At 41.2% G+C, this 27,283-nt stretch overlaps 1 protein-coding gene across 4 annotated transcripts in view; it reads left to right on the forward strand.

The window, feature by feature from the left end:
* TARS3 (threonyl-tRNA synthetase 3) overlaps positions 1 to 27,283 on the forward strand; it is a 78,272-nt gene that overhangs the window by 2,604 nt on the left and 48,385 nt on the right. For all 4 annotated transcript variants that reach the window (XM_050800060.1, XM_050800059.1, XM_050800061.1 and 1 more), the window contains exons 3-10: positions 820 to 1,013; positions 6,863 to 6,986; positions 9,830 to 9,951; positions 12,929 to 13,046; positions 16,379 to 16,443; positions 18,191 to 18,269; positions 19,725 to 19,871; positions 20,925 to 21,023. In XM_050800060.1, the coding sequence (XP_050656017.1) occupies positions 820 to 1,013; positions 6,863 to 6,986; positions 9,830 to 9,951; positions 12,929 to 13,046; positions 16,379 to 16,443; positions 18,191 to 18,269; positions 19,725 to 19,871; positions 20,925 to 21,023 (948 nt within the window). The remainder of the gene's footprint in view (positions 1 to 819; positions 1,014 to 6,862; positions 6,987 to 9,829; positions 9,952 to 12,928; positions 13,047 to 16,378; positions 16,444 to 18,190; positions 18,270 to 19,724; positions 19,872 to 20,924; positions 21,024 to 27,283) is intronic.

The raw sequence follows: 27,283 nt of genomic DNA on the forward strand, positions 1-27,283 counted from the left end.
AGGAGAAATTAGATAGGCAGAGAGGAGCTTTTTGGTGTTGGGAAGTACACATGCTCTTAGCCTTACAGTGGGGTTATGTCCCAATAAAACCAATGTGAGTTTAAAATGTATTTAATACACCTAAGCTAGTGATCATTCATAGCTTAGCCTAGCCTACATTAAAAGTGCTCAGAACACTTACATTAGCTTACAGTTGGGCAAAATTCTCTAACACAAAGCCTATTTTATTATAAAGTGTTGAATATCTCGTGTAATTTACTGAATACTGTAGTGAGTGAAAAACAGAATGGTTGTATGGAATACTCAAAGTACAGTTTCTACTGAATGCATATCACTTTCACAACATCATTAAACTTGAAAAATTGTGGCTGGGTATGGTGACTCATGCCTGTAATCCCAGCACTTTGGGAGGCCAAAAATCATTTGAGATCAGGAGTTCGAGACCAGCCTGGCCAACATGGCGAAACTCCATCTCTACTACAAATACAAAAATTAGTCTGGCAAGGTGGCAGGTGCCTGTAATCCCAGCTACTCGGGAGGCTGAGGCAGGAAAATCTCTTGAACCTGGGAGGCAGAGGCTGCAGTGAGCTGAGTTCGCGCCCCTGCATTCCAGCCTGGATGACAAAGCAAGACTGTCTCAAAACAACAACAACAACAAACCAAAAAGCAACAACAACAACAACAACAAAATTGTAATTCAAACTGTGGTACATTGGGAGCATCTGTAGAGCTGAGAAGGCAGTGAGGGGGTGAAGCTGATTCAGAGCTGAGCAGCTGGAAAACAGTAGGCTGTATATATTAATCTCATTATAATTTCAGGTGAAACAACCAATTTTCATAAAAGAAAGATTGAAGCTTTTTGAAATACTGAAGAAAGACCATCAGCTCCTACTTTCCATTTATGGGAAAAAAGGGGATACAAGCAATATCATCACAGTGAGAGTGACTGATGGGCAAACAGTGCAAGGAGAAGTCTGGAAAACAACACCTTACCAAGTGGCTGCTGAAATTAGGTAAACCATAGTGTGGAAAAGATATTCAATATTAAGTAATTATACTGGAGCCTGGTGAAAATGTTTTCTTAGGGACTGCTAATATATTACTCTATTCTCACGGTGCTAAAAGGACACATCCAAGACTGGGTTATTTATAAAGGAAGAAGGTTTAATTGACTCACAGATCCACAGGGCTGGGGAGGCTTCAGGAAACTTACAATCATGGCAGAAGGGGAAGCAAGCATGTTCTTCGTCACATGGCGGCAGCAAGGAGAAGTGCAGAGCAAAGTGGGGGGAAAACCCCTTATAAAACCATCAGATCTCATGAGAACGCAGTCACCACCAAAGAACAGCATGGAGGTAACAGCCCCTATGATTCGATTACCTCCCACAGGGTCCCTTCCACAAAACGTGGGGATTATGGAAACTACAGTTCAAGATGAGGTTTGGATGGGCACACAGCCAAACCATATCAGCTAATTTTTTTTTTCTTATTCAGTTGCATAAATTAAATGTATTTAATTTTTTTCCTCTGGCTTCTCCAAGGGCCACGTAAATAAGTAGTTGAATATCGGAACACAATCATTTCCTGTTCTCATAAAAATATATAGGAGAGAAAAAATCTGTCTTGACAGGCCATTTTACACTGACTTTATTCATCAATCAAGTAATTTCCGTGAGTTTTTACAGGTCTTTTAATTATAGATCGAAGATATATGTGTTAGAGCTATTATTAGTCTTGGAAAAGTGCATTGACCTTTCTAGGAATTAGATACATTAGTGAAGTTATATTGTTTTGACTAATGCTAATTCCTAGCATTAGAAGCTATTATATAAATACAATTATATAGCTTCTATACAATTGTATTTAATGCCATGTAAATAAATGTTTATCATTTAAAAAACAAACTGTTTCAACAATTGAAATTCTCAGATTTTCTTTGAAAACTATGGCTAAGATTATGTTTCTGATTCATCCTGTTGTATTGTTAAATGCTCTCTCAACCTGTTTTCATGTTTTCCAAGAGGAATGATGTGCTAGGAGAAAACAGGTTGTGAAGCAAGAATAAGTTTGTTTTCTCATGGAGAGTCAGATTGCATGTTAAATGTGTTGGGTCAGTATTTCTCAAAGTGTAGTCCCCAGACCAGCAGCAAAGCATCACCTGGAAACTTGTTAGACAAGCAAATTTGGGGGTCCCACCTCAAACACCCTGAATTGATCAGCTATCTGTGTTTGTATGAGCCCTCCAGGGGCTTCTGATGCAAACTAACCGGCTAGAAGTGACCAGTCCAGCCTAGTGAACATTTCTGGCCCATGCAGTTATTTATGAACCCAGCTTCCTTCAATCTTGTTGATCTGCTGTCCCCTAGGTAGGATTTGTTTGTGTCTAGCGGTGGAAGTTGGGTCCTTGCACGGGCCTGCCTGCAGTCAGGAGGAAGAGAAGCTGCAGAACAATGATGCTTTGAGGCCAAGACCCCACAGGGGCTGGCTTCAGTTTTCACTCACATCCTGTTAGCTCTCATTTAGTCACATGGCCATGCCTAGCTGTAAGAGAGAATGGGAATATAGCTCCACTGGCCACCCAGACACATGTGCAGCTAAAGCATTCATACCATGGAAGAGAGGAATGGTTTATGGAACAACAGGGAGTCTGCCACAGTCTGCCCCTCTGATATCCAGATATCTCTAGGTACCCTTCTTTCAACATCTGACACACTCACTCCCCAGGTGAGACAACTCTTTTGTTCCATAGCTCAAAGCCTGGGATTTCTGAGTGATGTACAGAACACCCCCCCATCAGGCTGACCACTTGCATTCTAGTGACAAATAAACTAACAGACAAGTCTGCTCACACCACACGTGTATGCAGTACACAGAAGACAATCACAAAGTGTGTGCTTGGAAAAAAGAAAGAGGAGAAATATAGCAGGGAGTGGTATAGAGAAGTCATCAGATTCTGCTGGAAGCCATTGTGAGGCCCCACAGCCTGGCAGCAGTTAGTGCTTGTGTCAGCCCACCTATTCATCCTTTGTTCTCTGGAAGCAGCTGTCTTGTCCATGATCCCCCATGGGCCCTGATTTTGCACTTTGGTAAGTTCAGAGTTGTCCATTACCCTCATTTGTCACATCTGAAGTGCACGACAGTTTGTCCTCTTGGGGTCTGTGCAGTTTGCACAGCTCAGTTCTGTGGTGCACACTTGGGGCCTGAGGGTTCCTTTAAGGATCACATAGTTACAGATATTTGTGAGCTGGGCTTATAATTTGTTTGACAATATCATTTCCATCATCAGTTAGCTATAGTAGGCTTCTGGTCTGTCTGTAGCTAATCCGTTCCACATGAAAGTAATTTCACTTGAAGAATCTTCTAGATAGACTTCTCACCCTGTTGTTTCATGGCTTTTTAATTTGGCTCACTCCTGTTTCCTCGTTTAATGGACTGAGAGCATATGAAGCAAAAGACTTGTGGGAGGGAGACAGTCTTCTCTCTAATCCTTGCAGTTCCACTGGCCTCTATTTTCTGGATTTATGTGTGGCCTTTGAGAAGGGCTATCAGTGCCTGTCCCTCCTGCTGTTTGGGAAGGAAGATTGTCTTTCCAATCTTGCATAGCTCCACGTTTCTGAACTTTTAGTCAGTTGAATTACAGGACACAGGCAGGGGGAGCCTCCCTATCCCTTCCATCTCTGCTAGCAAACTAGATTATTTTCATCTGAGATAACGCATTCTTGTAGCTTCTTGCTGAAAGCAACAAGAGTTACCCAGGGTATACCAACACTGTCCCCTCGCCCCCATGCCCCGCCCCTTTTTCCTTCTCGGCTCACCACAACCTCTGCTCTCTGGTTTCAAGGGATTCTCCTGCCTCAGCCTCCCAAGTAGCTGAGATTACAGGCATGTGCCACCACACCCAGCTAATTTTGTATTTTTAGTGGAGATGGGGTTTCTCCATGTTGGTCAGGCTGGTCTCGAACTCCCAACCTCAGGTGATGTGCCCACCTCGGCCTCCCAAAGTGCTGGGGTTACAGGTGTGAGCCACCACACCTGGCCTTACTCTCCCCTTTTATATCTGCTTTCTTGTGTGCTACAAGCACTGTGACACATGGTTTGCCTGCAAGTTTTATCAAATATTTTGTTATACTATCACAAAGGTTACTGGCTCTCCATATGTTAGAGTCTGGTTCCTTGTTACTCACTGCCAGTCTGCTAAGCCAGTGCCACATGTTTTGGATTTTTACTTCCAGGTCATTATTTCTTTATTACTTAAGATATATACTAAGCTGCTACAGCAAAGACATCACAAGAAACTCAGTCACTTGAATATGGTCAAAGTCTGTTTTTCATATAGCAGTCTAGACGTGGGTGGCCAGGTTGACTGGGTGACATATCTCCATACAGTCATTTGGGGACCCAAATTTCTCCCATCTTGCTGATCTGTCTGGTACAACGTTGCCCTTGTCTACATGGTTCAGAAAGAACAGCACATGGGTTCCCATCTACAGAAGGTGGAGAGAGGATAGAGAAGTGCCCTCCACTGTTTTAATGATGAGACACAAAAGTGTTACACATGACTTCTCCTTCTGTCCATTGACTCCAAATCTGGCCACATCTAGCTGCAAGGAAGGCTCGAAAACTCCGTCTGTAGAAGAAGGGCAGAATGGCTTTGCGGAACATGTAGCCATCTGTGACAGTCAGTAGAAATGAAAAGAAAGTTCTACTTGATTAATAATATCTAACATTTACTAAGTTACTGTTATCATATGTACACATTACGTAATCCTGAGTATAAGTGAATGAGGAATGTCCTGTAATCCCCATTTTGTAGATAAGAACACTGAGGCCTAAAAAGCTGAGTAAATTGTCCAATATTTAAACCCAGTTTGGCCTTTCACTTGTGTGCTCCTAACCACAATGCTGTACTGCTGCTCAAGTTAATCACAGAAATGTAAATTAAAAGATTACATTGTAGTCTGGGCACGGTGGCTCACACCTGTAACCCCACCACTTTGAGGGGTGAAAATGGGCGGATCACTTGGGTCAGGAATTTGAGACCAACCTGGCCAACAGGGTGAAACCCTGTCTCTACTACAAATACAAAAAGTAGCCAGACATGGTGGCATGTGCCTGGAATCCCAGCTACTCGGGAGGTTGAGTCAGGAGAATCACTTGAACCTGGAAGGCAGAGGTTGTAGTGACCTGACATTGCGCCATTGCTCTCCAGCCTGGACAACAGAGTGAGACCCTGTCTCAAAAAAAAAAAAAAGCTGTAGAGTTGATATAATTTAATAGTACCTAACATTATGAGAACTCAGAGACAAGATACTCTTGTAACTCTGCTAGTAGGAAAATTTTGCAATATATTCTGACAGAAGTCACGGAAAATGCATTTCCCTTGACTAGCAGTTTAACCTCCAGAATTTTTCCTGAGAAAATAATTGAGTAAGATATATATTCAAGAATGTTCATTGCAGCATTATTTTTCATTACTACTCATCCCCCAAAATACCCATAAAAATAATTAAAATGCCTAGCAAATGTTGGTTCCTCTGTGACTATTAAATATCATATTTTAGAAGTCTGTCTCCTGTTAGGGAAAATGCTGTGATTTATTGTTAAGTTTAAGAAGTAGGTTATAAAATAACATAATTATGATACTATTAAATATTTTTTATTCCTATATATTAAATAATGTGGAAAGATATAAACAAAACATCAATGGTAATTTCTTGGTGGTGGAATTATAGGTGACTTTGTGTGTGTGTGTTTTTCTGTGCTTTCCAGGTTTCCTTTCTTAACTTGTGATTTTGTCAACAATTTTCAAACAATAAATTTATTTAAAAGATACACAAAAAAAGAGAAAGAAAGAGATCAACACCTCACTAGAAGACCATCCTGGCCAATGTGGTGAAACCTCATCTCTACTAAAAATACAAAAGTTAGCTGAGCGTGGTGGCGTGTGCCTATAGTCCCAGCTACCAGGAGGCTGAGGCAGGAGAATTGCTTGAACCCAGGAGGCAGGGGTTGCAGTGAGCTGAGATCGCACCACTGCACTCCAGCCTGGCGACAAAGTGAGACTCCATCTCAAAAAAAAAAAAAAAAAAAAAGAAAAGAAGCGAAGGAATCGGATAGTTCATAAAAGTAAAAATAGCTTGTAAGCATGAACCAAAATTAATAATTAAATCAAAACAACAATTTTCAATGTCACGTAGACAAAGATTTTTAAAAATTGGGGTACATGGAAGTGATGCGTTCAAATGACATCAGAAATCTTTCAAGGGTACATCACCTTTGATCTAGTAATTCCAATTCTGTGACGTATTCCCAGAAAACAGTCACAGAAGTCGCAAGATGCCTGTGTACAGATGTCTGTGTGGTATACTCTGTGAGAGCAAACCTTAGGCGACCTCAGTGTGCAGCAGTGGAGGCTTCATTAATAAATAAATACTTCCAGACTGGGAAGTATTTGGAAGGTTATCTGAGGCATGATAGAGAAAACGCAAGCTATACAATTATGTTGGCAACTGCTTTTAAAGACAGCACATATGTGTGGGTGGGTGGATGGAGGTAGAAAAACCACTGGATGGAAATGTACCAAAATGTTATAAGTAGTGATTTATGATATTTATGTGTGATTTTTTTTATCCTATGTGCTTTCTCAGTTTTCCAAGTTTTTTTAAAACAGTGAATGTGTATTACTTTTCTACATAAAATAAATATTACAAAACAATAAGTATCTGTCTTATTCGTTTACGTTTGTATTTTCTATACACTTCAAAAAAAAAAAAAAAAAACAACCCTAGAAATTCTTTTAATCTTTTAAGGAATCATTGTAACAATGATAAGGTTAACTCCCAAGTGGCTTTTCTCTTCCTAGTCAGGAACTGGCTGAAAGCACAGTAATAGCCAAAGTAAATGGTGAATTGTGGGACCTGGACCGCCCGTTGGAAGGGGACTCTTCTCTAGAGCTGCTTACATTTGATAATGAGGAAGCTCAAGCTGTGAGTATTTAAAATCCAGACAGCCAAACTTTGGGTAGTTATGTTGTAAACTATATTATATAAGAAGCCACATATTGAAGTCACGAATGTTGAGTTTTTTGGGAGTTTCTAAGATTTAAAATTTGAATATTGATGTTTAATAAATATCTGTGGCATGAATGTATACAAATACATGTCGATTTTTAAAGTAGCCCATAATTTCTTTCTTTCTTTTTTTTTTTTTTTTTTTTGAGATGGGATCTTACTCTGTCACCCAGGCTGGAGTACAGTGGTGCAATCATGGCTCACTGCAGCCTCAACCTCCCTGGCTCAAGTGATCCTCCCACCTCAGCCTCCCGGCTACCTGTGACTACAGGCACGCACCTACACACCCAGCTAATTTTTCATATTTTTTGTAGAGACAGATTTTGCCATGTTGCCCAGGCTGTTCTCAAACTCCTGAGCTCAAGCAGTATGCCTCCCTCAGCCTCCCATAGTGCTAGGATTACAGGTGTGAGCCACTGTGCCCAGCCTTATCATTTCTTACAATAATCATTTCCTTAAGTTAGAATGCTTTGGTTATTAAATCAATGTGTGTTTGAAATGAATTGTTAATAGACTGTTAAAAATGGGTCTACTTTATAATTTAATTTGTATCGAAGAATTTGAAGAAATTATAAGACTCAAATATACTTTAAATACTTAATATAATTTTCTATAAAATAAATACCACATTTTTCACATATGCATGTAATATATGATTTCTGATATACATTGTCGCCTGAACGTTGCAGTCGCCCTTCAAGCTGTCCATTATCTTCATAAAACCTAACTTATGATTAGCTTAGGTTACAGTAATTGCAAGGCTTATACTAAATTTCTTTAAACTATAAGAACCATATTTTAATTTCTGTTTAAAATATGCAAAGTATAACAATTAAATATCTAAATGGTATGCTATTAATAAAACCATGTTTAAAGGTGATTTTCAGAAAGTTCAGTACTGTAAACTGAATTCACAACTCTCCAGCCATAGGTAGCCATGCCTCAGTTTTGATGCACTACTGCCTATGTGATATCTGCACGTAGATATTTTACAAGAATCTTCAGTACATTCACCATGAAATTTTCTATTTTAACCCCAAAATTTATTTCTTTCCTATTTGCCTAAGTCAATGCATTATTCCACCACATACCCAATTGCTCAACCCAGAACCTTGGAGGTTTTGTGTGATTCCTCCCCGTCCCTCAACTCCATCTCCAGTGAGGGGTAAGCCCAGTAGATTTTACTTCCTAGCATATCTAGAATCTGTCCACTTCTCTCCCTCTCCATTGCCACTGCCTGAGAATCTGCACTCACCTTGTTATAGACCCACTCAAGAAACTACCTACTTGCTGTTTTGTCCCCTGAAATTCATTCCCATTGAGCTATCAAATGATGTGTGTAAATGTAAATGTAATCATTGTGCTTAAAACCCTTTAATGCATCCAATTGCATTTGGAGTAAAATGCAAGCTCCTCCCCAAGGCCTGCATGGTCTCTGGCCCTTCCTTACCTCTCTAACCTTTCTCAAGCTATGCTTTGTCCCATCCCTTACGTGTTAGTCACACAGGCCTTCCCGAGTCCCCATGAATGTAGGACACTCACTGTTTTTCTTTATTACAAAGCCCTGTTCATCTCCTTTTAAATATAATTATGCACTTCCAGTTTTGTTTATTGCCTGTGTCTTTCCCAATAGGCTGCACCTGTGTGGGGGCTGTGAGTATGTCTGTTTCTTTCACTATTGTAACCCAACACATAACACAGTATTTGGCTCAACAAATATCTAGGTGTGGACAGTGCACCACGTAAGAGATTTGGGCTGACGCTAGCAGTCAGCCTGCCATCCTAGCAGCATCCAAAGGAGAAGTGCTGTGCCCTAAGGACTGACCCTCTGGGTCTTTCTGCAAATCATATCCCAGCCTATTGCTATGGGCTAGGATTGCACATAGTGGTCCATCGTCTAACTCCTTCTGCTCTGATTCATTTTATCAAACAACTCTTTAATTGTAACTTGCTTTCTATTTAATAAAAGGAAAGAAAGTGCTGACAGATGACTTGATTATCTTACTCTTTTGGTACCTATATCTATTTGGTGACTTTGGTTAGTTTCATTTTATCCATAAACTAAAATGAATTCCTTGGGAACTGAAAACCTTATCAACATTTTGAACTTGGAGGACTGACAGTCGGGCTCTGAACTGTGGTTAATGAACTCATGTATACACTTCTCAGGGGTCCCAGGCAGCCAGCAGACATTCCCTGGCAACACTTTTTTCTTCCTGAGCCATCTTTCAAACTTCCACAGTCACATGCTATTCAGCACATGAAGACTGCTGTGGAGATGCAGAATCTCATTAACTCTAGTGGTGTCAGGAACACTTCAGTGCTCTGTGTCCCTCTCAGAGAGGGTGCCCCTGGAGAAAAAGGAAGAGAGCTAGCACCTGGCACTCCTCGGCCTTCCTCCCACTCTGGGCTTCAACCAGATTTGCACACAGCTGCTCTGCTGGATGTTCCGAGAGGTGTTCATCCCTTGTGACTGATATGCACAGAGGAAATGGGGTTGTAGCTGAGCTCCAGCTGCCACTCTCAGCAGAGTGGCTTCACACTGGCACTGAGCAAGTAGCTCTGGTGGAATGTCAGGGAGGGCTCAGAAAGCATTCTCTTCTAAGTGGGCATTGAAGATTTTCCTTTCAAGTTGATGTTGCTGCCCTTGGTCTTGCCATTTATCTCCTTGAAATGTTCTACTTGTTTACATCATTTTACTACTAATTTTCCATGACATACTTTTGGCAGCTAATGGCCCCTCTGTCCATGCCATGCAGGTGTACTGGCACTCCAGTGCTCACATTCTTGGGGAGGCCATGGAACTTTATTATGGAGGCCACCTGTGCTACGGTCCGCCCATTGAAAATGGATTTTATTATGACATGTTCATTGAAGACAGGTAACACACTGAATACTGGCTTGTGAATGCATGTGTTTCAATTTTATTGTGTTTTAATGGTTACATACTAGCTTAGTAACTTTATACTGTTGACCCTTACATAATGTGGGATTGGGGCACTGATGCCCATGCAGTTGAAAATCTGAGTAAAACTTGTGATTCCACCTAAACTTAACTAATAGCCCGTTGTTAGCTAGAAACCTTAATGAAAACATAAACAGTTGAGTACCACATACTTTGTATCTTATGTGTATTATATACTGTATTCTTAAAATAAGCTAGAGAAAAGAGATGTTAAGAAAATCATAAGGAAGGGAAAATATATTTACCATTCATTTAGTGGAAGTGGATCGTTATAAAGCTCTTCATCTTCACATTGAGTAGGCTGATGAGGAAGTGGAGGGGTTGATCCTGCTGCCTCGGGGTAGCAGAGGCAGAAGAAAATCCACATATAAGTGGACCCATGTAGTTCTAACCTTCGTTGTTCAAGGGTCAACTGTTTTGCATAATATGGCATAGATTGGTTGACCAATTTTGAAAATTATTTTTTGTTTAGATGGTCTAAGCCATTTAACTAAAAATTATTTTTAGTCAAATCTAGATTCAAGAGGTACTTCTAAAATTGTTTTTTGTTTTGTTTTGTTTTGTTTTTTTTGTCCCCAGAAGAATATGATATGCTGTTTATCTAATCTTGGACTTGCTAGAGCATGGTATTAATTAAGACCAGAATTGAAAGCTTAATTCCTAGGGAGAGCTTAGTTTAATTTGCTCCATGATAATCAAGGGCATCATTAACCTCAGCCAAGCATCTCACATAGTTGAGTGCCAGACAGGGATGTTTCACAGAGGCTTCACATTCCATAGACCTATGCTTGAATCATTAGCAAACAGCCAGCCCCGTCCAACTCCTGCCCTGAATTCCTCAGCTTTTAAGGGTACCTCCAGTTGGCACAACCAAAACCTCTGATCCTTCTACTTCCTCCCTGCTCTTCACCTCCACCCCACCATCCAGTTCTGCCAGTGTTATCTCCTAAATAGTTCTCCCACGCCCCTCTCCTTCTCTCACTTCTGCCTTAACTTGGCCCCATGGCGTCTCTGGCCTGGATGACTGTGGTGCATTTTATCTTTACCTTCTCCTGCACACCGCTTAATGACCTCCCCAACCAAGCACCCAACGCTCTGTAGCTGCTACTTAGAGACTTGTCCAGTCTGAATCACTATTCCTCAACAACCATGAACTGTGTTTACCTATACCACTTCTGATCTCAAAGGTGTGGGGTTTTTTTCCACATCAACAGCCAGTGCTCCAACTCTCTGGACACCCACTAGGTGTCTAATGATTGAACTCAATTCTGACACTGTCTACCCTGAGTTAGTGCAGATCCCCCAGGTCAAGGGCTCAGTCCCACAAACTGCCCCCAATTCAGATGCCAGCTGGAAGTCTGGGTCTTCCATACTTTTGACCTACAGGTTACAAATCGGGAGTTTCCATGACCCCATCCTTGGGTTCAATAATTTGTTAGGCTAGCTCCCAGAACTCAAGAAGGCACTTTACTTACCTTACCAGTTTATTATAATGGATGGTACAAAGGATAGAGATGAACAGCCTGATGGAAGAGGTGCTTATGGTGAGGTATGTGGGAGGGGGTGCAGAGATTCCGTGTGTCTCTGGGCACCATGCCCCAAGCACCTGGATGTGTTCAACAACCTGGAATCTCTGTGAATCTCGTTTAGGGCTTTTTATGGAGGTTTCATTGTAGAGGCACAGTTGATTCAATCATTGACCATTGGTGATAACCCAATCTCTAGTCCCTCTCCTCTCCCCGAAGGAGGCAGGTAGGGGTGCTGAAATTCCCAACCCTTTAATCATGCATTGGTCTTTCTGGTGACCAGTTCCCATTCTGAAGCTACCTAGGGGACCTAGCCACCAGTCATCTCATCAGCACACAAAAGACACTCGTATCACTCCAGAGATTTCAGGATCTTAAAAACCCTATGCCAGAAATCTGGATGAAGACCAAATATATGTTTGTTATTATATCACAGTATCACATCCAGTTCATCTCTTGTTAACATGGCTCCAGTATTCATTCAACAAGATGTTTTTGCTCCCTGCTGTATGCTCTGTGGTGGGTGCTGGTGATTCGGCAGTGAAGGAACCAGTCTGTCCTCATGGAGCTAACAGTCTGGTTGGGGGAAGACAGCAAATGCACAAGCAGCCATCTGCTGCCTGGTGGTGATGAATATAGGAACATCAGCCAGGTGTGGGAGGTGTGTGCCATAACAGGCAGGTGGGCAGGAAGGGGCAGATGGCATTGAAGCAGACCAGAGTAGAGGGAGGGAGCAAGCCCTGAGGACAGGGATACTTATGACATCTGCAGGGAGAAGGTTCCAGGCCTCTGTGGGACTGTCCTGATGTGGGGATATGTGTGGCTTATTTGAGGAGTGGCAAGGAAGCCAGTGTGGCAGGAGGGAGTGAGCACTGACCAGGGGGTGATTCAAAGGAAGTCAGTCCATGCATAGTGGAGGCTCAGTGCTGCTAGGAGCACCGGGACTCTGCAGTCCACACAGATCTCTCCCAGCCTTGGTTCCATAGCCAGTGATGGCAGGGACATGATGAGCACTCCATCTGGCTCTTGAGCAAAACTAAAGTATGTGAAGGATAAGGAAGACCGCACAGAAGAACCAGCCTCAAAGGAGCTCACAGTCCACCTGGATGTCTCCTAGCAGGGCTTCCTGCTCACCTTGCAGCAGAGGAGAAATGAGGCAGGTCGTGGCACCCGTTGATGCCCTAGTCTCCCTCTTTGAGACGCAAGAGTAGTGACCGTATGAATGTTTGACTTTCTGAAGTCCTAGAACAATAAGACTTACCAGATTCAAGTTAGAAAATGTGTCACTGCTGAGCCTTCAGGACAAAGGAAAGAGGGAATGCATAATGTCTGGAAGATCAATGTCAGTTCTCTGCTCTTCTTTTTAGAGCAGTGTCCAGCACAGAATTGTCAGCCCTGGAGAATATATGTAAAGCCATCATAAAAGAAAAGCAACCTTTTGAAAGACTAGAAGTCAGCAAGGAAATCCTCCTGGAAATGTTTAAGGTAACTTGGGGAAACTCCTAAACATCTTACTAGGAATATTAAAAATCCATGTAGACTAGCTTCTCCACCTTCCCCCAAATAGTTAGCCATTGCTCACCAAATTGTTCTAATTCTGTTAAGCTACTGTGAGGTTGTTACCAGTTACTTGCTGTGGCATTTCCCTCCTCATCTATTTCCTGAACATTTTAGGGCAGACATAGGTAGGTAAAGGGCCAGGTGAATAATTTTTTTATGTGTGTTTATAAATCTGATTAATTCTGAGTATTGTGAATATCTGTCCCCTAAATTCAACAATATTTATAATCCCATATAAAAGGCTGCCTTTTTCTTTTTTCTTTGGGAGTTTTCTATTAACTTTTTTTTTTCAGATTTTAACCTAGAGTAATCTGTATAAAACGGTAACTTTCTCTATATTGTTTTGACCAATGTACTTAAATATATTCCTGATTTTATGTTTTAAAACATATGTATTGGAGAAAACATACATTTTTTGTTTGTTTGTTTGTTTGTTTGTTTTTTGAGATGGAGTCTCTCTCTGCCTCCCAGGCTGGAGTACAGTGGCACTGTCTCGGCTCACTGCAACCTCCGCCTCCTAGGTTCAAGTGATTCTCCTGTCTCAGTCCCTCAGCTGGGACCACAGGCATGTGCCACCATGCCTGGCTAATTTCTGTATCCTTTTTGTAGAGACGAAGTTTTGCCATGTTGAGCAGGCTGGTCTTGAATTCCTGACCTCAAGTGATCTACCCACCTCAGCCTCCCAAAGTGCTGGGATTACAGGCATGAGCCACCACACCCAACCAAAAACATATATTTTGAAAACACAATATTATTAGTTTTGTGGGCTTTAATAAAAAATAGAGTTGGTTTTGGTAAAAGGTTGCAGTATTCTTTTGTGTGCAGTAAAATATATAACATATAAAATTTACCATTTAATCATTTTTAAGTATACAGTTCTGTGGCATGAAGTACATTTACAATGTTGTCAATCATCACCACCATCCATCTCCAAAGCTTTTTATCTTACCAGGCAGAAACTGTGTACCCATTAAACATTAGCTCCCCATTCCGCCCCTCCACCACGGCCCCAGCCCCTGGCCACCACCATTCTACTCTCCATCTCTGAATTTGGTTCCTCTAGGCACTTCATATCAGTGGAATCATGACAATATTTGTCCTTTTGTGACTAACTTGTTTCACTCAGCAAAATGTCCTCAAGATTCATCCATGTTTTATGTTTATTTTATTTTTTATTTATTTGTCTTTTGGAGGTGGAGTTTTGCTCTTTTTGCCCAGGCTGGAGTGCAATGGCGCGATCTCAGCTCACCGCAACCTCCTCCTTCCGGGTTCAAGCGATTCTCCTGCCTCAGCCTCTCGAGTAGCTGGGATTACAGGCATGCACCACCATGCCTGGCTAATTTTTGTATTTTTAGTAGAGATGGGGTTTCTCCATGTTGCTCAGGCTGGTCTTGAACTCCCAACCTCAGGTGATCCACCCACCTCGGCCTCCCAAACTGCTGGGATTACAGGCGTGAGCCATTGCGTCCGGCCTCATCCATGTTTTAGCATGTGTCAGAATCTCCTTCCTTTATAAGGTTGAATAATATTCCATTGTACGGATAGACTACATTTTGTTTACCCATTCATCCATCTATAGACACTTGGGTTGCTTCTACCTTTTGGCTACTATTGTGAACAATGCTGCTGTGAACATGGGTGTGTAAAGTTCTGTTTGAGTCTCTGCTTTACTTATTTTGGGAATATACTTAGAAGTGGAATTGCTGGATCCTATGGCAATACTGGTTTTAAGTTTTTGAGAACTCGCCATACCGTTTGGTGCAGTGGCTGCACCATTTCACAGTCCACCAGTGATGCACAAGGGGTTCAGTTTTCCCACATCCTTGCCAACACTTATTTTGTTTCATTTTTGTTTTATAGACATCCTAATGGTTGTGAAGTGGTATCTCATGGGGGTTTTGGTTTTGATTTGCATTTCTCTAATGACGTAGTAATGTTGAGCATCTTAATGTGCTTATTGGCCATTTGTGTTTTTTCTTGAAGAAATGTCTTTGGAGAAATGTCTGTTCAGCACTTTTGCCCATTTTCAATTAGCTTTTTGTATTTGAGTTATAAGAGTTCTTGGATGTATTCTGAATATCCATTTCTTAACAGGTATGTGATTTGCAAATATTTAATTCTGTAGGTTGCCTTTTTTTGCAGCTACTTTTAAGAACTGAGCACTGTCTTTGTTAAGGAAAATGATTTGATGTGAATATATAGATATGAAACAGTTAAATCATACAGATACAGATTTTTCTCCCAACAACTACCTCCTTTAAGTAGTTATATAATATAAAGTGCCTTGTATACCCTGATAATAGTGATGCAGGCAGAAAAGAAAGGAAAAGGAAAAAAAAAAAAAAAAAACCTTAGTTTTATAAATATATCATCATTACTATAAACTTTGCTTTTGTTTTTATACAAATAATATAGCTGTGTCCTTGTCAGAATTTTATTGATTAATGTAGTTAAAATTAGATCTTCTAGAACAGTACTGTCCAATAGAAACATAATGGAATCCACAAGTCTGAGCTACATGTGTAACCTTAAATTTTATGGCAGCTACATTTTAAAAGTAAAAGTTGCAATTAATTTTAAGAAATGTTTTAACCCAATATATAAAAAGTATCATTTCAATGGTAGCCAGTATAAAGAATGATTAGTGAATGATTTTATTCTTCTTTTTGCAACATTATACTTCCTAAGTCCAGTGTGTTTTATACTCACTGCATACCTTCTTTCAAATTAGTGGCATTTGAGGCCAGGTGCGGTGGCTCACACCTGTAATCCCAGTACTTTGGGAGACCAAGCAGGCGGATCACTTGAGGTCAGGAGTTTGAGACCAGCCTTGCCAACATAGTGAAACCCAGTCTCTACTAAAAATGCAAAAATTAGCCAGGCATGGTGGTATGGTACGTGCCTGTAATTCCAGCTACTTAGGAGACTGAGGCAGAATCACTTGAACCAGGGAGACAGACATTGCAGTGAGCCAAGGTGGCACCACTGTACTCTAGCCTTGGTGAGAGAGTGAGACTTCTGTCTCAAAAAAAAAAAAAAAAAAAAAATTAGGGGCATTTGACATGCCCAGTAGCCACGTGGCTTGTGGCCTCCATGCTGCATGGTGTAGCTCAAGGCTGTGAGCTGTTTGTATCCCTCGTGTCTCAGCACCTAGAACATCGGTAGCTGCTCTTTCAATGTTTCTTGAGAAAAAGTAGAGTTGTTTTCTTCATTTAAACATTGTGTGTAATAATGTGTAAATATATTTTTCTTTGTAGTACAATAAATTTAAATGCCGCATTCTGAATGAGAAGGTTGACACTGCAACTACCACAGTGTACAGGTTTGTGTCCACACATGTTAAACGCTGCTCAGTGGTAAACTTGAAGGTGTTAGCAGTAGAGGCAGAGTTTGTTTTCTGGTTGGAGATCTATTTTTCAAGTTGTGTAGTTGATACTCTACTTTAGTTACAATCTTCAAAATGTTTTCACTAAAGAGAAATGATTATTTTCCCCTTTTTAATAATCAGGACACTACTGAGACCCATATTTTGTTTTCTGGGTGTCAGCTATAACAGGATTTTTCTCCATGTGAGTGATACTGTTGGGAAAGGAGTTTCTATTCTGTCCTTCCATGTTCTTATTAATGTGGCAGTGGGGGCCATTACAGGCCATCTCCTCGGCAGTGATTCTCTGACTCATACTTACTGTCCAGAGTGCAAGTGTAGAAGAGTCTGCCCCGTTGTCCAGAGTCCAAGTGTACAATCTTTATGCGTTAGCAGGATACTCATGATGAGACAAAAAGAAAATACTGGGAAACAAAGACAGGATCAAATGTAAGAGGAGGGAAGTGAAATTAATACCAGAATCACTTAGTTCTGTTCGTTTAACCTCAGGTTCCTGAGCACCTTTTTATTTATCCATGTTTATACACCTTATACATAATTGCTATTGTGTGTTCCATCCATCTGGGTGCTGCTAGGACCATCACAGTACCAGCTTAGAAGACCTGGTATTTATTTAATTACAACCACAGATATTCTCCCTTGTGGTACTTATTTTTCACAGTCAAGGACTTATGGTTCTCTGGTTTAATTGTACTGTAAGTAAAAATCATATCCCCTTTGTGCAAAGCTATGCACAGTGCATTTCTTAAAATTTAAAAATAAATGAAAATGTAGAAAACAGGCTCAGTTTTAAATTTCTGGCTTCTAAAACTTGAGCTCTTGGGTTTTAGAACCTTACTTAGGTCAACGTTGACACTTTTTGTAGTTTTTCAATTTGAATGGCTTGTATTTAATTTTTGGGGAAAAAAGTAATTCTTTAGTGGATTTCTTTTTTTTTTTTTTTAATTTTTTGAGATGGAATCTTGTACTGTCGCCCAGACTGGAGTGCAATGGTACGACCTCAGTTCACCACAACCTTCGCCTCTCAGGTTCAAGCAACTGTCCTGCCTCAGGCTCCCAAGTAGCTGGGATTACAGGCACCCGCCACCACACCCAGCTAACTTTTTATATTTTTTAGTAGAGACAGGGTTTCACTCTGTTGGCAAGGCTGGTCTCGAACACCTAACCTCGTGATCCACCCGCCTTAGCCTCCCAAAGTACTGGGATTACAAGTGTGAGCCACCGCACTGGCCCTGTGGCTTTCTATTTAAAAGTTAGAGTACTGAAGCCTTTCATGCTAATTTGGCATTCCTTCCTTTCATCTGAATGTTGCTTACCAGCTCTCTCCCTAGAGAACAATACACAAAGACTGGCCATTGAAAGAGATGACATTTTTGTGTTTGTCAGTCTGTAAGCCAGTCCCTTTTTGTATTCATTGTAATTTAAGTTTTTAATCAGAGAATTGCATAGTTTCTTTCAGAAGATGTTCTGTGGTTTTGGAATCTAGTGGGCAGAGTGGACTCTGAGGCTAGATGAATCGCCTCTCTCCTTCACCCTAAATCAAAAATTTGATTTTTAATTATATGTGGCCTTGCCACATATAAATAAGTGAAGCTCTACCTAAAACATAGGATATTATGGCTTATAATGAATAGTCCAAAAAACTATAACTGTGCCTGAGCATGTCCTAAATATTTCATTATAGGTGCGGTCCATTAATTGACCTTTGCAAAGGTCCACATGTAAGACACACTGGAAAAATTAAAACCATCAAAATTTTTAAGGTAAGGATTGATTTTTTTTTTTTTTTTTTTAATATAGTAAGCTTAAGGTGCACTAGCTATTAAGGGATTTCACTCATATCCTTTGTAGTCTGAACATCATGATATTTTAAAATATTTCATTCTTATTTGACTAAAACTAATAAAATCATTTAGAACTTTGATAATTAGAGCACTATAGGTATTTTTTATCATTTTACCTTATTGTAAGTGTTATAACATTTCTTTTCCATATGATTTTTTTTTATTATTTTTCTGAGACAGAGTCTTGCTCTGTTGCCCAGGCTGGAGTGCAGTGGTGTAATCTTGGCTCACTGCAATCTCCGCCTCCTGGGTTCAAGCGATTCACCTGCCCCAGCCTCCTGAGTAGCTGGGATTACAGGCGTGCACCACCACACCTGGCTAATTTTTGTATTTTTAGTCAAGATGGAGTTTTACCACATTGGTCAGGCTGGTCTCGAACTCCTGACCTCAGGTGATCCACCTGTCTCGACCTCTCAAAGTACTGGGATTATACGCATGAGCCACTGCACCTGGCTTTTTTCCTAGCTATATTAAAATGCTGTTCTGTATACTATGGTTTTCTCGAATAGCCCTGATGAATATTTGTCTGCATGTGAAAGTAATGTACTGCAGGATAAAGAAAACAGCAGAAGGGAATATGATGGTGTAATGGAGAAAACATCGCTCTGGGAATTAGGAGGCATGGGACTGACTTGGCAGTCCCAGCCTTTCTTGGCTTTGATTTTCTTACAGGTAAAATGGGGCTGGCTAATGGCACTGTTCTTAATCATTGACTGTAGGTCAGCAAGACTGACCTTTACTTCCCTGTACCTACTGTCTATTCTGCCCCGTCCTTGGTGATTATGATTCCTGCTTAGCGTTCCCTCCTTTCCGTGCACTGTCACTGTCATTCCTAGAATCCATAGCAGACTCTACATAATTTGCTGGTTAATGGGATAATTTAGGCTGGGAAGGTTTAGTTAGAATCCATTTTAAGATTGTTCCCAGCACTACAAAAAGTCTTCTTTAAGCTTTGTTGATTTTGTTTGTTTGTTTGTTTGATTGATTTTGAGACAAGGTCTTGCTTTGTCACCCAGGCTGGAGTGCAGTGGCACAAACACTGCTCACTGCAGCCTCAGCCTCCTGGGCTCAAGCAGTCCTCCTGCCTCAATCCCCCAAGTAGCTGGGATTACAGGCATGTGCCATCATGCCTGGCAAATTTTTGTATTTTCTGTACAGATGGGGTTTAGCCATGTTGTCCAGGCTAGTCTCAAACTTCTGAGCTCAAATGATCTGACCACCTTGGCCTCCCAAAACTGCTGCGATTATAGGCATGAGCCATGGCTCAGGGCTGCTTTGTTGGTGTTATAGTGGAAAATTGCGTTCATATTTAAGAGCAGTTTTACTTACAACCAAATGTTTGATATATTTACCAAAATCCTGTTTGATATTTAGAATTCCTCAACATACTGGGAGGGCAATCCCGAAATGGAAACATTGCAGAGGATCTATGGAATATCCTTTCCTGATAACAAGATGATGAGGAACTGGGAAAAGTTCCAAGAGGAAGCAAAGAACCGAGATCACAGGAAGATTGGGAAGGTATGCCCCACATTTTATATCACTAGAGAGATGTAATCATAAACCAACATAGGAATGTTTCTGTCTCACAAAACTAAGTTGCTTTAATAATAAGATTTCTTCTTCTTCTCTCCTATTTTGCTGGCACTCATAGTCTGCTGCTGAGTTCTTCCATTTTGATACCCCCGATGTCTTCTAGCCTCTTTCCTTCCTATATCTTTTATTAATTTTTGAAAATTGTACCCTTCTCTTATTTTTGTCATGATATAAAAATGAAGTTGTTTTTGGTGAAACCCCACCTCTACTAAAAATACAAAAAAAATTAGCCGGGCGTGGCAGCACGTGCCTGTAGTCCCAGCTACTCGGGAGGCTGAGGCAGGAGAATCACTTGGGCCTGGGAGGCGGAGGTTGCAGTGAGCCAAGATTGCGCCACTGCACTCCAGCCTGGGCGACAGAGTGAGACTCAGTCTCAAAAAAAAAAAAAAAAAAAAAAAAAAGTTGTTTTTTACATTCTGTGCACTTTACAGCATCCTTTGTATCTGGGAGACAGAGCAGCATGTAGAAGGAAAAAATCAGATTGGAAAGCAGCTAGGCCTGAGCTTTAGGCCCAGTCCTTGTACTCACTAGCTGTGTTAGATGATGGGCAAGCTCTGTGTCCTTGTCTTCCTTGCTGGGTAGCCTTGCAGGGTGGCTGTGAAGACAGAAACTGGATGATGGTGCCTGGTACAGGGCAGGCTCTCAGTAAGTGACAGCCATGATGATGATCATCATCACTTAAAGCCTACCTCCTGCAGTGAACTTTTTTGGTCTTTTTACCATGTTGTCTCCCCATGAGTGCCATACTCCAAGTGTGCCAAGTAAGAAAATTAGCAGAAAATAGCTGAAGGTGACATAAAAGCTAAGTTCAAAGCTAATTAGCCATAAATATATGTGTTGAATGGCCTTGGAATGTCTATTACTAGAGAAGATAGAAATAACTGAGTATTATATGTTTTATTCCCAGCATATCGTGTGTGTAGTAAATACTAAGCAATAGCAGATGACATTTGAAATGCAATTATTTTTTCAATCTAGGAACAAGAACTTTTCTTTTTCCATGATTTGAGTCCTGGAAGCTGTTTTTTCCTTCCCAGAGGAGCCTTCATTTATAATACACTTATGGATTTCATACGAGTAAGTTAACTTTAAAATGTTTTATTCTTATTCAATTCCAGTTTACATTTTTACTATTTTCTCTTATAATAAAATGGTCAAGCATTTCCATTAATTTTACTTTGGTAACATTAATAAGAATTTTGAGGTTAAAAGTGAGATACTGGCCAGGCGCGGTGGCTCACTCCTATAATCCCAGCACGTTGTGGCGCCGAGGTGGGCAGATCACCTGAGGTCAGGAGTTCGAGACCAGCTTGACCAACATGGTGAAACCCTGTCTCTACTAAAAATACAAAAATTAGCCGAGTATGGTGGTACATGCCTGCAATCCCAGCTACTCAGGAGGCTGGCAGGAGAATTGCTTCAACGCGGGAGGCAGAGGTTGCAGTGAACCGGGATTGTGCCACTGCACTCCAGCCTGGTGACAGAGCAAGACTCCGTCTCAAAAAAAAAAAAAGAAAAAGAAAAAAAGTGAGATACTAGATTGTGCCTTCTAATAATAACATGGAGATAATTTCTGTTTTCCCTGAATACATTCCTGGATTTCATAAAATTCACTTTTTGTCCATATTAGTTTCTAAAGCATGTAGAATATAAAGGTAAGCATTAGACTAAGTGTGGCACTCCCTGTGAAAAAAGAAAGGAGAAAGTGTCGTCTCTGGCACAGAGTGTTAAACCATGAAGCATTGCTTCTCCAAATGTGCTCCATGGGCCGCTGGTGCTTCCCTTTGCCTATAGCATGACTCCCAGATGATTTGGCAGCTGCAGAGGAAAGAGGAAAAAACCAATAGAGCAAAATACCTGCTTGTAATACAAGTTCGTAGATGGGAAGGTCTTTAGTATTTACATGATAAGGACTGTGTAGATAGTGTTCAGAGGTGATCCAGGTGGACTACTAGGATTACATTTCCATTCTTGCACTGTTCTGTCTTTCCTATAATCATTACCTAAATTTTTCATTTACTTAGTTTTTTATGTGCCTACCACTAATTCATGCTCAGATTTCTCTCAAAAACTACAAATCTGCTTGCAACATGTTCTGCAATGATTCAGGTAATTGCTCAGTAAATTTTTTTTCAAATTTGGTCCTACTCCAGAGTTAACTTGCTACTAAGATTCTTGCAAACTGATGTCTTAGGACTTCTTTTCGTCGTCATCTTGGCCACTCCCCTCATGTCTCTTCCTATGCTGAGTCCCTTTTCCTGGTCTCTGTCTATCCCTTCATTGCTTATCTTTAATTCTCATTTGGGGATCACTGTCTTCAGTAACTTTCTGAGAAAAGAATACATGGCATGTGGCCTGTGCTGGTTATTCTCTGTTTGCTTCTCCAGTCTTGTTCTCCTTCCTTTTCTTCTTGTGCTGTGCTCCTGGAGGCTGACCTCTATGGATTCTATCACCTGGGGTACCTATCTTCCAGTAGGGGCTGGCCAGTGTGAGGCGGTAGGAGATCAGAGGGCAGGGGGAGAGACTTGAAGAATCACTGAAGATTATCAGAGATTTAGATTTAGACAGGTGGTGATGACCATCACAGCTGCTGATTTGGATGTGCTATATTTTCTGAAAAATCAACATGGCCCCTGGCACCTTGTACTCTCAAGTTGGGAGTACAACAGATGGAGAATGAACAGAAAGCCTTTACGGTGGCATTAAGGGGATCTCTTATTTTTTATAGATGCAAGACAGATGTGGCTGATGAACAGGAGCAGGGCCTGATTGTGTGGGTCACCAAATTGTAAAGCCATTTAAATACACAAATCCAATGATCTCTTATTCTAAGGTAAGGGCGGTGGTTGGGAAGGCATGGGTCCCTGAGGCTTGGAATGGGAATATTTGACAGACACAGACGACACTGAGAACTTTGAATTTCTAGATACCTTTGTCTGAAGGAATTGGCCTTACCATGAAAAAAACCTTTTAGGGAACTCAGCTGGTTTTTCTGTTGGTTTTTTGTTATTACAGTCGTGTCTCTTCCCATATCTATTAATATTATATGCCAAATATTATATTTAAGTGTAGAGGCTCTAGGTGATGTTATCTCCCACTGGAACATTCACCCTCTGCCAGTATTAAAGACTGATCATTCAATTCAGTCAGAGATTGCACTGGGTTAGGGCTGGCTTCCATTTTATTAAGATTCAACCTACTTTTCATTCCTGTTTCTAGGCCATGACCCCCTTGGGTTTCCAATTGACTGGCTGGTGGGTATATGTCTTTTCAGCCCCGAAGGACTGTAGGGAAGCCCATTCTACTCTTCCAAAGTGTTCTATTCTTAACAAATAATTCCAAGGCTCATCTAATTACTCCATTGGCTCAAAAATCCAAGATGTCGTCTGAATCAGGCCTAGATGCAGATGAGGCTCCTCGGGTGCAATTTCTTGGGAACAGATTATCAAGTACATTTCCTCTACATTTTAAGACCTGTGAACTAAAAGCACAAGTTATGTATCAGCCACCTCATCCTCCCATTTCCCTCACGTTATAAAATGGTGCTTGAGGAAAATAATGCAGTGGATAGTCTTATTCAAAAAGGAGTGGGGGAGAGTAGGAGGCACATAGTAGTCACCGTCTGTAGAAATTCTGGTGTCTACCAGTCATCACTGCCCCAGGGTTGAAAGATACATTTTGATGAAGATCCAGTTTTGCTCTGCCTGGCTGTGATTCTGCCCTCTGAGTCTTCCTTTTTCTTCCATAAGAAATGACCCATGTGTGCCTTGGGGTAGCTTTCTTCTTCTTCTTCTTTTTTTTTTTTTAAATTTTATTTATTTATTTATTTATTTGTTTGTTTGTTTGTTTTTGAGACAGAGTCTCGCTCTGTCACCCAGATTGGAGTGCATTGGCGCCATCTTGGCTCACTGTAACCTCCTGCCTCCCAGATTCACGCCATTCTCCTACCTCAGCCTGCCAAGCAGCTGGGATCACAGGTGCCCACCACTACGCCAGGTTAATTCTTTGTATTTTTAGTGGAGACGGGGTTTCACCATGTTAGCCAGTATGGTCTCAATCTCCTGACCTCGTGATCCGCCTGCCTCGGCCTCCCAAAGTGCTGGGATTACAGGCGTGAGCCACTGCGCCCGGCCTGGGGTAGCTTTGTTCTCAACCTGATACCCTCCTGTAGAAGGCTGAGGGGGTCCAAAGCCCTCATTTCATTTTGTGCCGTCTTTCAATCTAAGCTAGTACAATTCCTTTAAAAACTTTGTGAGTCCTTTTATATAAATTTATCATCAACATGGTTAGATAAAAGCCACATCCACATCTTTCTGACACAGATCCTTCTTTACCTAGGAGGCTACTGTGAGACAACAGTACACAGCAGAGTCTTCAAAGCCTTCGTGTTTAACTGAAAGGGTCTACAAAGCCTAAGACTTTCAGAAGGCTTACTAGGTGCACTTACAGTAGATCATTCTGAGGTTTTCACAGAGTGTCTTACAGCCCCAACCTTAAGGTCTTTACCCTAAGGTTATGCTTTGATGATTATAATCTGAATTTGATCCATGTCCTGAAGCCTCCTGAGTCTTTTTTGGGACAGTCTAAGGATAAGAAGGTTTCATTTTTGAACCCAGCAGGTCCTGGTGGCTTTATATTTCCTCTAAACTTGGCTTTAAAAGTTAATTAGTTTCACCTTTGGTTTATACCTCTTGTCTTGTGTTTTACCATAGGGAACCAGAAATCAGTTGTCACTTTCTACATTCTGCCTGGACATCTCCCCAGCTAAATCCATGAGTTCTTTGGGTACCCTTTCTGTTTTCCGTGTTACTTCTGGTGACAGTGTTACCCACCATCTGTTTCTGGCACCTCGTGATAAGAATCCCTTCTAGCTTCTACCCACCTGGCCCCAAAGCTACATGTTTCCAGTTATTGTTATGTCAACTGAAGAATCATGAGGTTCGTAAAATTGTAAAGGAGAGCTTCATTTCTTCTGAAGGGTTGCAGCCTGAAATCCTGCAGGCTGGGAAGTGTAGCTTCTGCCAGAAACCAGAAGCAGGCATTTCAAGGGAGGGAAAAGTAAGACAGGAATTTATGCTGATGAGATTGGCCAAGTATAAATATTTAACAGGTTATAAGAAGAGCTATGAATATTCACAAAGTGGGGGACATGTACATACGTAGTAAGCAAACATGCAAGCTACATGCATCCCTTGTTCACTTTGGGGTGAAGACTTAATGCATTAAAATAGTCTGTATAACCAAAAGGTCAAATGGAGGACACAGAGGCATCCCATGTGCAGCCTTTATAAACCAACCAGAACCAGTACACGGTTAGTGGTCTTTTATCAGGAAGGAATGCTGGTCAGTTGTGTAAATCAGTGGTGGAGCAAGTCTTTCGAAAGGGCTTAACTTTTAAGAAAGAAAGCCTAATGGTTGTTAGTGACAGAGTGGGTATAATTAGGCAGGTCCAACCTCCTGTCACTGCCAGTAACTCAGTTTTTAAGGTTTCTCTGGGGTCCTTGGCCAAGAGGGTGTCTGTTCAGTCAGTTGGGGCGCTTAAGATTTTAGTTTTATTTCTCAGTTATAGCAGTACCTACATCCAGTGCAAATTCTGTTCTGGATGGCTGTTGCAACATAGCAAAGTATCCCAGAACTTAATAGTTTAAAACTGCCATTTCATCATTACTGTCTCTCCTAGTTCCAGATTTTAGGCTCCTCTGGGTGGTTCTTGGATTGGGTCCCTTACATGACTGTATTCAGGTAGAGTCTCATGCCAGGGTTATTGATTGAAGAATGTTCCCTTCCTATCATAGAAAGACTAAAAACATCAGGCATTGGCAAGAATGTGGAGCAAGTATAACCCTTATGGCTGGTAGGAATGTAAAATGGTAGATCTACTTCGTAGCAGTTTGGCATTTCTTATAAAGATAAACATGCACGTAACATGTGAGCCATCAATCCCGCTTTTTTTTTTTTTTTTTTTTTGAGACAGAGTCTTGCTCTGTCGCCCAGGCTGGAGTGCAGTGACATGATCTCAGCTCACTGCAAGCTCCGCCTCCTGGGTTCATGCATTCTCCTGCCTCAGCCTCCTGAGTAGCTGGAACTACAGGTGCCCACCACTATGCCTGACTAATTTTTTGTATTTTTAGTAGAGATGGGGTTTCACCAAGTTAGCCAGGATGGTCTTGATCTCCTGACCTCGTGATCCGCCCGCCTCGGCCTCCCAAAGTGCTAGGATTACAGGCATGAGCAACTGCGCCCGGCCTTTTTTCTTTTTCTCTTTTCTGAGATGGAGTTTTGCCCTTGTCGCCCAGGCTGGAGTGCCATGGCATGATCTCAACTCACGGCAGCCTCCGCCTCCCAGGTTCAAGCGATTCTCCTGCCTCAGCCTCCCAAGTAGCTGGGAATATAGGCATGCACCACCACGCCCAGCTACTATTTTTGTATTTTTAGTAGAGATGGGGTTTCTCCATGTTGGTCGGGCTGGTCTCAAACTCCCAACCTCAGGTGATCCACCTGCCTCAGCCTCCCAAAGTGTTGGGATTACAGACGTGAGCCACCACACCTGGCCCCCACTTCTAATTATCCCAAGAGAAATAAAAACATACACCCACATCTACACAGAGACTTGTATTTGGATGTTCATAGAAGTGTTATTTATAATAGCACAAAACCTGAAACAACCCCAAATTCAACTTGTGAAAGGATAAACACAATGTCTTAAGTCCGTACTGTGAAATACTACTCAGCATTTAAAAGCAGTGAGATACTGATATACACATGAAGGAGGAACCTCAAAAGCATTGTACTAAGCCAAAGAAGACAGTCAGAGAATACACAAGGCACCATCCCATTATATGACATTTCAGAAATGCCAAAACTGTAGTGACAGAAAGACGATCAGGAGTCCAGTGGGTGGGGAGAGGGGATTGACTCCAAAGGGTCAGGAGGGAACTTCTTGGAGTGTAGAAATGTTCCATATCTTCATTGTGGCAGAAGTTGCATGACTGTATACATTTGTCAAAAGTCACTGAATTGTACACTTAAAATTGGCGAATTTTATGGCATATAAATTATACCTCAATAAAGCCATTTTGTGGTAAAATACACATAAAAATTTACCATTTTAACTATTTTTAAGGGTGCAATTCATTCTCACTAAGTGCATTCATGTTATTATGCAACCATCATGGTCCATCTCCAGAACTCTTTTCATCTTGCAAATCTGAAACTCTCCAGGACTTTGTCATCATCCTACACTTAATCTCTGTACCCACTAAACACTAACTTCCATGCCTGCCTCCCCCAGCCTCTGGTAACCACCATTCTAGTTTTTGTCGCTATGAAATTGACTA

Source organism: Macaca thibetana, chromosome 7 (genome assembly GCF_024542745.1).
Source record: "Macaca thibetana thibetana isolate TM-01 chromosome 7, ASM2454274v1, whole genome shotgun sequence".
In the NCBI taxonomy this organism is placed as follows: Eukaryota; Metazoa; Chordata; class Mammalia; order Primates; family Cercopithecidae; genus Macaca; species Macaca thibetana.